The 13,885-nt window shown below is 53.3% G+C and overlaps 1 protein-coding gene across 1 annotated transcript; it reads right to left on the bottom strand.

Moving 5' to 3' along the window:
• Positions 1 to 1,832: 1,832 nt before the first annotated feature.
• On the bottom strand, positions 1,833 to 11,725 carry Nckipsd (NCK interacting protein with SH3 domain). Its single transcript, XM_021172126.2, has 13 exons — positions 11,461 to 11,725; positions 8,959 to 9,068; positions 8,419 to 8,623; positions 8,202 to 8,292; positions 7,460 to 7,950; positions 6,035 to 6,205; positions 5,803 to 5,889; positions 5,586 to 5,724; positions 5,406 to 5,486; positions 5,093 to 5,221; positions 4,904 to 4,996; positions 4,638 to 4,810; positions 1,833 to 2,656 (listed from the first exon to the last, which is right to left on the bottom strand). The coding sequence occupies exons 1-13, from the start codon at positions 11,629 to 11,631 to the stop codon at positions 2,453 to 2,455; spliced, it is 2,145 nt and encodes a 714-aa protein (XP_021027785.1). The 5' UTR covers positions 11,632 to 11,725; the 3' UTR covers positions 1,833 to 2,452.
• Positions 11,726 to 13,885: the final 2,160 nt, after the last annotated feature.

Raw genomic sequence — 13,885 nt, 5'->3', positions numbered from 1 at the left:
AGCCAATGGCTAAGGAAGGACAGTGCCCGGAAGGTTGCCAAGATCCCCTCTACTCCAGCTTTCCTTTGAAATGTCCCTGCCTCTCTTTGCTGAGAAACTGTTGAGCCTCTGCTCTGCCTGCTGCGTGTATTCTGTGTGTGGATGTCTGTAAGCAGGGCAAGGCTGGAGGGTGGTAGTGAGTGTTTTTCTCTATTGCTTTCGTGCACCTTTAACTTTCTATTTACATCTTAAAATATTCATGTGTATGACTTTTTTGCTGGCATGGATGTATGTCCACTACATGTGTGTTTGGTGCTTGCAGAGGTCAAAACAGGACACCAGATCTCCTGGAAGTGGAGTTACAGGTGATCCGAACTGAGCCATCTTCAAGAGCAGCTGATCCTCCCAACTGCTGAGCTACCTCTCCAGCCCCTCAGCTTCAGATTTTTTCTTCATGTTTAATCATGTGTGTATGTAGTGACTGAGTTTGTGCAGTGCTGGGAAAGGCCAGAAGAGGGCGCTGGATCTCCTGGAGCTGGAGGAGTTACTAGGAGGGTTGGGAGTCTCCTGATGTGGGTGATGGAATTGAACTAGAGTCCTCCCCAAGAATGTGAGTGCTCTAACTTTCTTAAGCACTGGGCCATCTCTTCACCTTCCACTTTAAATTGCACTTAATTATTTTGTGTGTGTGAGTGTACATAGGGACGTAGCACAGCACACACTTGGAGGACAACTTGCAGTTGGTTCTTTCTGCCTCCCGTGTGGACCTGGGGATTAAACTCAAGTGCATGCCACCACACCTGAATTTCTACACGGGTGCTGAGAATCTAAACTCAGGCCTCCATGCTGGGGTGGCAAGCACTTTACCAGCTAAGTCATCTCTCCAGTCCCTGCCTTCAGCAGCCTACTATAATCCTGCATGTGCAGATCTGTATGAGGAACAGAGCTGCAGTAAGAAACGCCTCAAGAACCAGACTTTGCTGGTTTCCCATGGGCCCTCACTGTTCCCTGACCACTCTCAGTAAGAACTACTGTGCTGACCTGAGAGAGAACAGGCTTCTCTCTCTCTCTCTCTCTCTCTCTCTCTCAATCTCTGCCTCTAATGAAGCAGGAAGACACACTTAACTGCACCCTGGTCAACATATTCTTCCAGGATATAAAAATTATAAAATCCGCTGAGGTTTCAAAACAGAGGAATCATGGTGGATCAAATAACAAGAGGATGGTAATCAAGCCAGCATGCTCAGGGAGAGCAGAGCTGGGAGAGGTGCCTGCTCGGCCTAAGACCATGCAGGGAGCACGTGTGAGGCTCAGGCTGCATTGCAAGAGGGAGATGGAGGGGGGGGGAGAGAAAGGGAGCACCACAGACTAGCTGGAACTGCAGGATTCCACAACTTTATTTTACTTGTATTTTTGGTGAGACAGGCTCTCCCTGTATAGCCCTGGGTGGCTGGAATTATGTAAACTAGGCCAAGTATGAGTATCTGTCTGTCTCTGCCTCCCAGGTGCTGGCATTAAAGGTGTGCACCACCGTGGCCAAGAAGGTAAGAATGGAACCCAAAAGGGAAAGATACCTACAGGTGTGTCCAGGGCACGTGGCTGCCTGCCGCTGGGCCCTAGAAGAAGCACAGCGAGGAGGCCAGTCTGGTCAAGGACCATCACCTCTTTGGGCTGCAGATAGCAGTTTAAGCTGGAGCTGTGAGGTCCTGAGCCCCCGCCACCCTCCCCATCGTCTCCCCGCAGCATCATACAGGGGAGCCCAGCTCCTGGTGCCTGTAATTTATTTCTGAATGTGAGCTGTAGTACATAGGAAAATACACATGGCTTTTGGCCTACTCTTTTTTTTTTTTTTCCAGAGAAAATAGATTCTATCATTGGCTTTCTCAGCACCATCATCCTGTCCCATGGGGCTGCAGGACGGATGGCCTGTCTCTAGGATCCCGCTTTCAAGGCAATAGCCTGGCCAAGGCCTCTGGGGCTGAAAGCAGGGGGTCAGGGGACAGTGGTCCCTATGGGGGAAGGGTTGCACATGAGCAACACTCACTGCAAAGCTAAGGCAAAGAACAGAGCTGGCAGAAGGCGCCTCCCTCACCCTAAGGACATGGCTTGCTGAGGGTCAAGACTCAGACCAGACAGTGGGTAGGGATGGCAGCAGCCCAGCCTGGAGCAGCAGCAGGACTCTGGGTATGCACATGGGTGTGGGGGATGGGGGTGGCATGCTGAAGAGGCAGCCTACCAGCAAACAGAGGGTCTTCAGCTTGCGCATTTCCTCTGCCCCAATACAGTTCCCAGACTGTGGTCCCCAATCCTACATCTGGCCCCTTACCCTGACTCTCCTTCAGGTAAGGGGCCCGGCTCAGGTCCCTTCTAATCTTTTATCACCTCGCAGTGTCGGTACAGAACATCCTTAGAGCCAAGCCCCTGAGTTCTCTGCACCCTCCCAGGGCTGCAGAGAAGGGAGTAAAGAGAAGTGCTAGCTGGGAACCTCTCCCAGGTCCGGGAATTCCTTGTACATCTCTTGGACAATCATACGGTCCATCTGGCACTGGGGTGAGGCCTCTTCCTCAGTCAGGATGCGCCGCAGTGTAGCCTGCAGGTCTGACAGCCGATGCCGGTGCTGCAGGTAGGGCGTGGAGCGGACCACGGCATGCATCAGGGAGAGGTACTCCATGCGTAGCTGTAGGAAGAGCAGGCTGGTTCAGCAACCCCTGGAATGGTACTGCAACTGCCCCCAGAGGGGGACTGACCACTACTGGCCAGTGGACTATGGGACAACAAAGCAGCTCACACTGCTAACTATTTTACTCAACACTAAATGGCTCTCAAAGCTGTGGAGAAGAGAATGAATGAATCATTCCAGCCACGCATCCCAGAATGTGGCTGCCCTGGTCTTGCCAGTCCTCTAGTGCCAGGTCCCCTAGGACCTGTGTGTCAATCAGAGTCCTGGCTTCTCCATGTCCCTTGCCCCAGAAGATCTTAACTACACCCATGGCCTGAAACAGCAATCTGCCCTCATAGATCTTATGCAGATCTTTCCTGAGAGCGCCCAACAAGAATGTCTAATGGCCTGCCTGTCATCTCCTACCTATCTCGGTCACCTCAAATCCACACATCTGACAGCAAACTCATGAGCTTCCGCCATCATGTCTAAGGTCCAGTGTTCCCATGCTCGTCAGGAAGGAGCCACGGTTCCATCAGTTGATCAATTGAGGCCTGGAACGTACGTGACCTCTTCTCCTCTTCGCTTCACCTGTTTCCAACCCCCTGATGACCTCTGCTTTCTGTCCTTATAGCACCACTGCCTATCTTCTTTGAGCAGCTGGTCTTGTGCCTTCTCTTCTGCTCGCAGCACCTGCCCTTCCTGTCCTCATTAGAACAAGCAATAGAGTCCACCACTGGCCGCCTCTGTCTCACCTGTGCACCTCCCAGTCTCCGCAGCACATGGCCCTTTTCTCTATGCTTACTGGAGCCTTGCCCCAGACCAGGGCATGTCACAGCACCTCCCACCTTACAAGACCCTGTCCCCGTTTTTCTGTTTCTCTGTACAGAAAATTGGTTACCTTCATTTATTGCTTCCAAGTCCTTTCCCATCTCCACTCTCCCAGTGGAGAAACTTAAAAATTTCTCAAACTTCCCATTCAGACCTGATTCCCTCCACCACACTGGCATTGCTTGCCAGTCACCACCGGCTTCCACATGGCAAATTCAAAGACTAATTCTCCGCCCTGCCAAGAGCTCCTAACAGCACAGCGCACTCCTCCCTGCACACACATGGTCTGTGGCTTGCTCGCTCACTTGGGTTTGTCCCTGGATTTGTCCTTAGCTGAGCCTGTGGAGTCACAGCTAATGCCCCTGCTGATTATACCATCAGATTTCCTAGGTGACGACCCTGTCATAGGCTTTCTGTCATGACTCCACACACAACCCCACGTCTCTAGTCTCAGTTCACTCACTGCCTCCAGTGCCTTGGCACTTCAATGTCTTCTAAGTACTGTATTTTTTTAGTGCTAGGGATTGAAGTCAGACCTCAGGTACGAAAGGAAAGTACTCTATCCACAGAGCTCTAGCCCCAGCCCTGGTCCTCAATCTTTTTTTTTTAATTTGTTTTTTCCAGAGTTTCTCTGTGTAGCCTTGGCTGTTCTGAAACTTGATCTGCAGACCAGGCTGGCTTCGAACTCACAGAGATCCGGCTGCCTCTGCCTCCTGAGCGCTGGGACTAAAGGCGTGCGCCACCACTGCCTGGCTTGACTCATTCAAAGCACAACTGTTGTCTTTCCCTAAGAAGCTCTTTGGGCCTCTTCCATTAACCATCATCTGTCCACCTACCTGCTCAGAACCAATCCCGACGCAGGCTCTTCCGGGCCCACTTGCAACACACCCAAGCCTGGCCTACTTCACCACCCACTCCTGCCCCGGGCTTCCTGGCTTCCACTCTGCTCTCACAGGAAGGCAGTGTCTCTTCCTCTTCTGAAAAGCGATTCCAGCTCGCCTCAGACATCCTGCTCCAGTCTGCCACATACAGGGCTGGCTGCCATGTCCTGGTTTCCGAGTAGTCTTCCACGCTCACTTGGCCCTGGCAGCGGCAGCCCTGCCCCCTCATCTGCACTCAATGTCATAGTCACCCCTTTTGGTTAAGCTGCTGTGTGGCCCCCAGGCACCTTGTCTCCAGGTGACAGGTCTGCGATCTGGCGCACAGTGATGTCAATAAGCGCCATCATGTCTGTGTGGTAGAAGATGGCGGCTGTGGCAGAGCTGCTGAACACATCCTGCAGGAACTTGAGGACAGAGTGTGGTGGCTGGGGCTCGTGTCTGAAGATACGCACAGGGTCGTCTAGAAGACAGGGGTTCACAGGAGTCAGAGGAGGGCACGTGACAGAATCAAGTGTGTACGCAAGCGGCACTGTGCAGACTTCTAGGCTCTCACCCCCTCTGTTCAGAAGCAAAAGCAGCTTCTCAGAGAAGATCTTAACATTGGTGTGTCTGCTCAAGGCAGCCATGATGACATTCTGGTCAGGAGCTGAGGAGAGACGTGGATGGAGACAGGTAAGAGTGTAGGCACAGAAGCCCGCAAAGCCCACTGCGGTCAGCTGCCTTCCACACGGCCCCACCCCACCTGTCAGGTGCAGGTTGAGAGCCAGAAGCAGGTTCATGCAGAGGTCTGGCAGCTGCTCCGTGGTGTCCATTGGAAGGCCATCCTCAACAATGCTTAGTAGGAACTGGGCGAAGGGTGTGCCCAGGTGTTCTGAAAGAGCAGCATAAGGAAAGCAAGCTACAGATCCAACTTTTGCTCCCCATACGATTCAGCCTCCCTGGCTTTCTGTGAGCCTAAGAACACCATCTTCTAGTCAGTAGGTCTTCAGGCCCTGGAGAGACGCATGGTTCTTACCTCGGGATCTTGTGCCCACTGCTTAGGGTTTGACTCTTACCATAGTGTGCGTAGGGCACCGCCTCTCCCATGGAGAAGACCATGGCCAGGACGAGGGCGGAGTAACAGAGCTTCTGGTGGTCTGGGGGTGGGGGGTAAGGAAGGAGTCAGCAAGGCCAGGGATCCCTGGCAGATGGTGAAAACAGTCTCCGAGTGGTAAGGAGGGCCACCCCCACCTCACCCTGTGTGTCGGTCTGCATGTCCCGTGCCAATTCCACAGGCAGCACGGAAGACACCAGAGTGGAGATGATCGCTGCATCTAGGCTGCACATGGCACCGAAGCACTTGAGGAGCAGCAGCCGTAGCGACGCTCGGTGTTCCTGGCAGAAGAACCCGTGTGCTCAGTGCCCTTACGTCTGCCCACATGCCTCTGTGCCCCTCCCTTGTCTTATACATACCATTTGGTAATAGGCCACCAAGGCTAGGACAGACTCAAAGTCGCTCCTTTTGCACATTTTCTTGCAAACTTCGGGATCTGCATCCGTCTGGAGGGAAGGAAAAAAGTGAGAGTCACCCAGTGTGAGGTGAGCATGCATGAGCAGAAGTGACCTAACGGCTGAAGAGTGATGGTCCAGGGGAGGCTCACTGCTCCCACGCCGGCAGGCCCGAGGGTCCATCCCTGCCCCATACCAGGATGTGTAGCAGTTCTTCCAGATAGCAGCGGATGACGTCTTCATCCTCGTACAGCGCCCAGCTGCGCTGCTGGGCGTCATCCTTTCTTCGAGCCAGGTCTGCAAAAATCACTTCCAGTCTCTGCTGGTCGTGGCAGACCTGCCCTGAGGGTAGGGCTGTGCTCAGGTCCTGTGGGGAGAAGGCAGGAAGTCTCTGGATCACTCAGTAAGACCTCTGTACACCACCAGCTCCAGGCAGGAAGCCTCCAAGACCTGGCCCTCTAAGCTTAGCATTCTTTGAACTGAGGTCCCACAAAATTCACACTGTGTAGGCCAACTCCAGTTCCCACCTCCTGGTACAAGACTCTGCTCAAGGCTCAGCTGTGGGAATTCCCAACATCCCAGCTCCCACCCTGGAACTTGATGAGCAGCTCCCAAGAGGCAGGAACAAACTCTGTCACTCCTTGAATGTGACTCAAAATCCATCCTCATCCCATTTCACACAATGTGACACCAGGCCTGTCGTACTAGACACTAGCTGCTATGCTCAGCATAGGCACACAAACCACCGGCCTACTGCTCTCTGCTCACTCTAACCAGTATCATAGGTGGCGCCTAAGTACCACCTTTGGCCCACTCAAACCCTATCATGTAGTCAGGACTCACTACCCCGTTCCTTCTCCTAATGAGTGACCTACTTTTTTTTTTTTTTCAGAGACACAGTTTCTCTGGCTGTCCTAGAATTTGCATTGTAAACCAAGCTGGCCTCAAACCCAGAGAGCCACCTGCCTCTGCCTCCTGAGTGCTGGTATTAAAGGCGCGCAGCACCAGACCTAACACCAGTACTCTAACCTTGAGAAACGACCACAGTCATTTTGAAATGCCCATGTCACTCACTACCATCCAAGTTGGCACCTAAGCCACTATCAAAACTAAGCAAGCATCCAAAGTTAACCAAGCCTCCTTTTCTCTACTGTCAAGGCTGGCAAGGTACTGACCTCTCACCCACATGCTGTCTCTCTTCTTTCCCTGCATCCAGATCACAAAGACAGAAGGAGCAGCAGTGGGAAACCCCTCCAGGCGATGGGAAGCTTCCCCTAGTCCCACCTCATCCTGGTCTCCCTTATCACCTGCCTTAGGCTCACCGGCTCCCACACTGCCTGTGATGCAGATATGCCATCCACCTTCTTCCTTCCTGTGAGCCATGCTTGGTCCTGTCTCTTGTTCCTTAGAAGCTGAGTCTCTGTCTAGAATGTTCTTCCCCCCTTTCTCCTTCATGGGTCAACTCAAATGACTCTAGGACCCAGCACAGCACAAGCCAAGGGCCAGAGCTTGACAAATACCTGTCACACAGCCTGGACAAAGGCGTGAGGGCAGGAGCGGGGTGGGACTAGCAGGCTGCCTGAGGGTGGGAAGGCTTCTTGGCCATGCTGCCCACCCTCACCTTGCCTTCTACCAGCGAGAGGAGGACCTGCTCCATGACAGGCGAGCTGGCTGGCACGGTGGACTGGATGTGACCCACCACGACGCCGATGGCTACACGGCATAACTCATGGCTTAGACCGGTGTTTCTCCGCACAAGTTCCATCAGCTCTGCCCCAATGGTCTTTGGCACAACTGTCTCAGCGGCTGCCTTCTCCTCTGTGGTCTCTGGGCTCGGGGCATCCTGAGCTTCCAAGTCATCAGGGGTTGAGTTTGTCTCAGCTTCCACCTCCTCGGTAGGGGGCTCAGGGGATGGTGCCTTGGAGGGAGAGGGCTGGGGCTGGGACACAGTAGTGTGGACACCTCGGCGAGGTACAGGCGGGGGTGTGGGTGAGCAGCTGGGACCTAGATCAGAGGGGCTGGAGCCAGTATAGAGCGTGTCCATGGAGGTGCTGCTGGCTGATGAGCCACTAGACACAGAACTACCTCCAGAGGGTATGGCTGTGCGGCCACCTGTGAACAAGAAGTAAAAGCTATGCTGGGGCAATCTGTTGGGGAGCCCCAAGCTTCTTGGCCTAGAGAACCTGACCCTAGTACAAGACCTAGTCCCTCTGTCAGGCCCTATCTCCTCACCAAGCCTGGAGGCCCCACACAAACTCTATATTTACCCCAAGTTCAGAGCTCCTATTTGCCCAACATGGGCAGAGCAACCACTCCAAGCGTAGGGTACTCCCATCCCAACTACCCAAGCCTGGCTCTCTCACCACTCCCTGAGATCACCAGGGCCTCACGGTCTCGGCGCTTCACCGGCGGGGGTGGGGTGGTAGGAGCTGCTCGTCGAGGCTGTGGTGGGACCTGAGAGAACAGAATTGAGATCTAGGGGAAGACAGGCTGCTAGCTGCACCTGAGCAGACCCCTTGGGCCTCTGGATGAAGTCTTAGTCCCACACACCTCCTTCTAAAAGATACCCTCACTCCATACCTGGTAGAGGGCTCCATCTGTCCCAAGATGCTCAGAACTGGGCAGGCTATGCTGCCGTTCAAACCCAGTTCGACACACCCCATTGGGCTGCCTAGATACAGCAGCGTCCAAATGGTGGTCACTGGTGGATGGGGTCATAACCGTAGCACTGGAAGCCGAGGTGCCTCTTCGAGACAAGGTTTCTTTCCGGTGATGGATCAGCTTCCTAATAGACAAACAGACCATGATGGGAAGGCTCCTCTCTACACCCAAAGTACACACACACATGCATACACACACATGCATGCACATACTCTCACACACATATACACTTTCTCTCATATATACACTTTAAAATAAATATTTTTAGACCCCCCCCTGCAGGATTCTGGGACCTCCCAGTACAGCTCCTCATCCTCCATCTTTCCCATCATTCATCCCACTCTGTGGGCCCTCACACTAACCCCAGTCCTGCCTCCACGGTGTCTCTGGCCCCACGGAAGGAGCCTCCCCAGCAACACGCTCAAGGGAAAGCATGACCTCCACTTCCCAGATACTCACTGAAGGACTCCACGCTGTTCCAGGCTGTACTTGCCGCCATCTCGCATGGCTGTGTTGTGCACAGCCTCAATGGCACGGTCAATAGCTTGGAGGACATCTTGCTCCATGCCCTAAAGGTAGGTGGGTAGTTAGACCTGGGTGCCAAGTGGGATTGGTCAGCCCAGACCCAGCCCAATCTGGAACTAGCCTGGAATTCTGAACACTAGAAGACAGCCAAAATGGAATACAGAATGAAGTGGTCAAATCGTGTTACCTGGGACTCTGTGATGGTATTTTATATTTTACATTTAGGGGCTCGCATACACAGGCTCTCGGCAAAGACAATTCTAAAAACCTATAGGTCTAGAGAGAAACCATAGGAATCCCAGATTGGGACCAGGAGTCCAAACCTAGTCTCTCCCTGGGCTTGGCTCAGAGCCCAGCGTAAGATGCCAAAAGGAAGACTCTCATGTCTGGAATCCCTAATCAGTCACTCTGGATGCTGCGCCTTCACAAAACCAAGGTCACACTCCAAAACAGCCTTGTCCCCACAGGGACCTTCCCAAGCGCTGGGAGGTAAAAAAACGGGTCAAAAGGACCTCCCTTCCTTCCATCCTCCCAAGCTGTCCCGCCACTTTTTCAGACCACTTTGGGAAGGCACTCTGCTTCTGGCAAAGGAGGGACTTGAGAGACTGGCCTGATTCCTGGCCTATGTGGCCATCCTCAGTACCCAGGAGTCCATTCTACCCCACTGTCTGGCATGGAGGGAGGTGTGGATTACAGTGGTGGGGTTGGCCAGCTGTGGGATAGGAACCCCAGAGCAGACCTAAGCACACATTAGGGTACAGTCTCGTTTGTTTTGGTTGGCTGGGTGGCTGGTCTTTTGAGATGAGAATCTCTGCAGCTCAAGCTGGTCTGGAAGTGGCTATGTGGCCCCGGGCTGGCCTGGAACTCATGGCAATCCTCCCGAAGCCTCAGACTGTACACATAAGTCACCGGGTTTAGTTCTAGAGTGAGTTTAAGGGGCTTCCCTAGATAGGGTCAGATAAAATATAGGGGTCAGCAAAGTCCTTCAGATGGCAGAAGGTGTGTGGGTGTGTGGGCGGGGCAGGGAGAGACAGCGACAGAAAGGGAAAAGAAGGGCAAACATCAGGTGGAGTAAAAATGAGACAGAAATTCGCAGTCGGGGGGAACTGAGACTAGGGGTATGACGAAAGAAACAGGAAGTGATCCAAGAAAGAAGGGGCCTTTCTTTCCTTCCCAAACCCCCAGCCCCACTGACTCTGGCTAGAGCAGAGGCTCTACAGGGCCTGACAAAGAGGCAGGGCTTCCTCAAAGTCTCCAAAGAGACCTGGGTACTCAAAAAGCTGAGCTGGGTATGACACAGTTTAGATTTTTCTCCCCCTGAACACCTCTAGAGGAGACTGAGGGTCTGTGAGGAGGACCCTAGAACCAAGGGTCCCTCCCTTTAGCAAGACCAGATGACATTTCCAAATTTATCACAGTATTTCTGTCCTTAACTGGGCTGGGACAGGATGTTTCCATAGCTAGGGACTAGGGCAGGACAGGAGTCTGGAATAGCCCAGACTGCCCTGGGTCCCCCTTCCTCCTGCAGTCAGAACAGGCTAGCTGGGGACACTGCAGCATGACTACTATTGAGCAAACAGGAACTGGAGCAGGCTCCACTGGAAGGGGACCAGGCCATCTTCAGAACAGGGGAAACCATGAAGGAGGCTCACTTCCTCACAGTGTGGACAGCTCCCATTCCAGGATGGAGCGCCCAGATTTCAGAGGAAGGAAACGGGAGAAGTCAGGAGTGGAGGCTTGGGAGAAGTGGGGGCTGGCTGTACCAGGGAACCTTGTTTATCAGCAGGGGCCAGGGGTCTTGGTTCCTGAAGTGTTGGGGAATTGTCCTTGGGGAGAGCTTGATAGGTGGGCGGGTTCGGAATGCAGAGATACTACAGGAATTGGGACTCGCATAAGGGACGGGAATGCCTGTGGCTCTGGGGTCCAAGTGTGTGGGTGGGGTGGGGACTAAGAACCTGGAGGGTGGTTGAGGAAACAGGTGGTGTATGAGGTGGCACAGTCAGTGGTGGGCACGGTGATCTTTACGGTTAAAGGTTGAGGCTACAAAGATGGGAGATGGGCATCCTAGGGATTCAGGAAAGGGGAACGAATAGGGTTTGGAGGTCTAAGGGACTTGGGTAATGAATGGACTGGAAGTCTCTGGATCCAGCTCGAGAATTCAATGGAGATGGAGGCTCTGATTATCGATGAGAGTCCCTGTTCCAGAATTAAGCTTTTCACGGGCCTGCGGTTAGATGTCAAAGGCCTAGTCTCGGGTGGGTGTTGACGGCCCCTCCGGAGGGGTCTCAGTCCTTACGGCTCTTGGGACTTAAGGTCAGATTCTCAACCTCCTTGTCTGGTAGAAGTCCCGAAGAATCTGACTGAGCTTCCTGGATCGGTTCTGCGTGCTGGTGAAGGGGTTCGGTCGAGAGGCCTGGGAAGGAGGGCCACACTCACCTGCAGGCGATGCAGGTAGGCAGGCGGCACGTACCCGGTCTCGCCACTGCGCGCCCGTGCTGCTAACCACCAGTGCGTGCTGCTGCGCTCCAGCACCAGGAAGGTCTCGCCTGCAGCGAACGCCATGGCGTTCGGCTCCGCGGAGCGGAAAGCATACAGCGCGCGGTACATGAGGCCGGGCCGGGCCGCGAAGCGCCGGAGCTGGGTACGCGACGAAGGTTGCGGTGCCGGGAAGCCAGGCCCTGAGTGCCGCGCCGCCCGGCGCTTGCCCCGCCCCACCCCGTGACACGCCGCGCGTGCGCATGCGCGACCGCCGGAACCCCGCCCAGGAGCGAGTCGGCTCCAGTATTGGAGCGCCGCGCCCCCTCGTGGCGGGGAGAGGTTTGGCGGGGCGGGGTGGGAGTCTCCAGTTCCTTCAGGCCTCAGACTCCAGTCAGCTGACTTAGGGTCCTAACTCCCTCTCCCTGGCTTTCCTCTTCCTTTCCCAGCTCAGGTGCGAGTGCTGCATTCCTTCCCACCTCCTGATGAAGGATGCTTATAGCCAGTGCGTCCCTGGGGACGGGATATGGCGTTTTGCTTTGAGGAATCCTGATCAGACATTTGGAAGTTCTTTCTGGGGAGGGGTCTCCCCAGCGCATCTAGGCCTCACAGTGCCTTAGTACAAAGTCCCTACTCTGTCGCTGAGGTGGTGGACAAGTGTGGAGGGCAAGGGACAAAACCAGGTTGTACTGTCCAGAATGCATCTTTGCTACCCACTACATATACACTCCCTTCATATATACTGGCTTCTTTCCTATCTTGAGTCTTGCATCTGTTCTATTTGAACACTCCCTTCTGGACCACGCCCCAACTTGTCAACGACTATCCTTTTGCCATTTTGTTGTCACAAAAGGATTTAAGTCTATGACCTAAGGTCATATTTATTCATAACGAATCAACCTGCATGTATACATGCATCTCCCATTTTTTTTAAAAGATTTATTAATTTTTTTTTATGTAAGTACACTGTAGCTGTCTTCAGATGCACCAGAAGAGGGCATCAGATCTTATTATGGGTGGTTGTGAGCCACCATGTGGTTGCTGGGATTTGAACTTTGGACCTTTGGAAGAGCAGTCAGGTGCTCTTACTCACTGAGCCATCTCACCAGCCCGCATCTCCCATTTTAAAAGGCAGTCTGTTACCAACCCTGTCCTGTCCCAACGTCACAAATGGCACTGGGAAAAGAAGGGGTTAGGGCAGAAGGCTGATAGGGTAGGGACTGAACACATGAGGTTTAAAAAACATGTTTTGAGTTCTGAATGGTGGCATAATCCCAGCATCCAGGAGGCAGAGCTGCAGAAAGCCAAGATCAAGACCAGCCTGGGCTTCATAGTAAGAATCCGTCTCAAAGAAAGAAAAAGCATCCTTGACCTTCAGTTTAATATTCAGCCTGGCCGTCCACATCTTTGAAATCCTTGACATCCCTCGGTCGTAGTGAAGAAGACCTAAAGGATCCTTGCGTGCTCTCCACTAATCTAAGGAGCACAGGATATACACACCATCAGACAATGCTCCAAGGCAAGGTCTCACTGTGTAGTTTTGGCTGTTCTGGAACTATGTAGACCAGGCTGGCCTTAAATTCAACGATCCATCCGCCTTTGCCTCCCAAATGCTGAGACTTAGGGCAGGTGCCACCACACCTGGCTCCCCCCGCCCCGCCCCCCAAGACAAGGTCACACTAGCAGCACCAACTAGCCTGAAATTAACAGCAATCCAACTCCCTCTGCCTGAGTACTTAGAAGACGAGCCAGACTACACCTGGACTTCACTCATCTATTTTTAGGCATGGTGGAGGTAGGCCCAAGTGGGATGTGGGGAGCTGCCAGAAGGCTCAGCCAAGACAAGAACTTGATATCCAGACCCTGGCTTTATCAAATGTTTCTGCCAATTTTTGGCAGTGCGCGCGCACGCACGCACACACACAAGCTTTCAGGCACAAAGCAGTGGCAGCTCTTTGGAGCTTTGCTGGCTGGTCTTTGGTGTGATTATGGGATGCTGAGTAGGAGTGGTAGCAGGTGTTGAAGCTAAGACTGTCCATGGCTACCAACAGACCAGAGACTTGTGGCTACTTGAGACCCCACCACGGGGTCCAGGATATCTGAATTACTATGGCCAGCTAATTAATTTCTTGCTGCCAATTACCAAGGAGAAATAAAAAGCTGGACCCAAACAAGGGTTGGAGCACCTGTTGTCCAGCTTCTCCTTATGCTGCACAGGGCCATGGGAAAGCCTATACCAATTGTACTTTTGTGTAAGGGTGGTAGAGACCAAGCCAGCACAAACCACAGTGACCTGATTAAGTAGTGCTAGACTGGGACACTTTAGACAAAGCCAAGTCTTTGTAATGAGTGGATGCCAGGCCTAGGAGACCACAAGGCAAGGCTT

Source organism: Mus caroli, chromosome 9, assembly GCF_900094665.2.
Source record: "Mus caroli chromosome 9, CAROLI_EIJ_v1.1, whole genome shotgun sequence".
Taxonomy (NCBI): domain Eukaryota; kingdom Metazoa; phylum Chordata; class Mammalia; order Rodentia; family Muridae; genus Mus; species Mus caroli.
Note: the sequence above shows the minus strand (reverse complement) of the source record. Positions and strands in the feature narration are given on the sequence as shown.

Bases quoted from the DNA above. Each gene is read 5' to 3' on its own strand.
- Nckipsd (XM_021172126.2), bottom strand. From the start codon at position 11,631: ATGTACCGCGCGCTGTATGCTTTCCGCTCCGCGGAGCCGAACGCCATG. The intron at 7,951-8,201 runs GTGAGAGAGCCA...TCTTGTTCACAG, and splicing joins CCTGGTGATCTCAGGGAGTG to GTGGCCGCACAGCCATACCC. The intron at 4,997-5,092 runs GTGGGGTGGGGC...GTCTCTCCTCAG, and splicing joins TCTCAACCTGCACCTGACAG to CTCCTGACCAGAATGTCATC.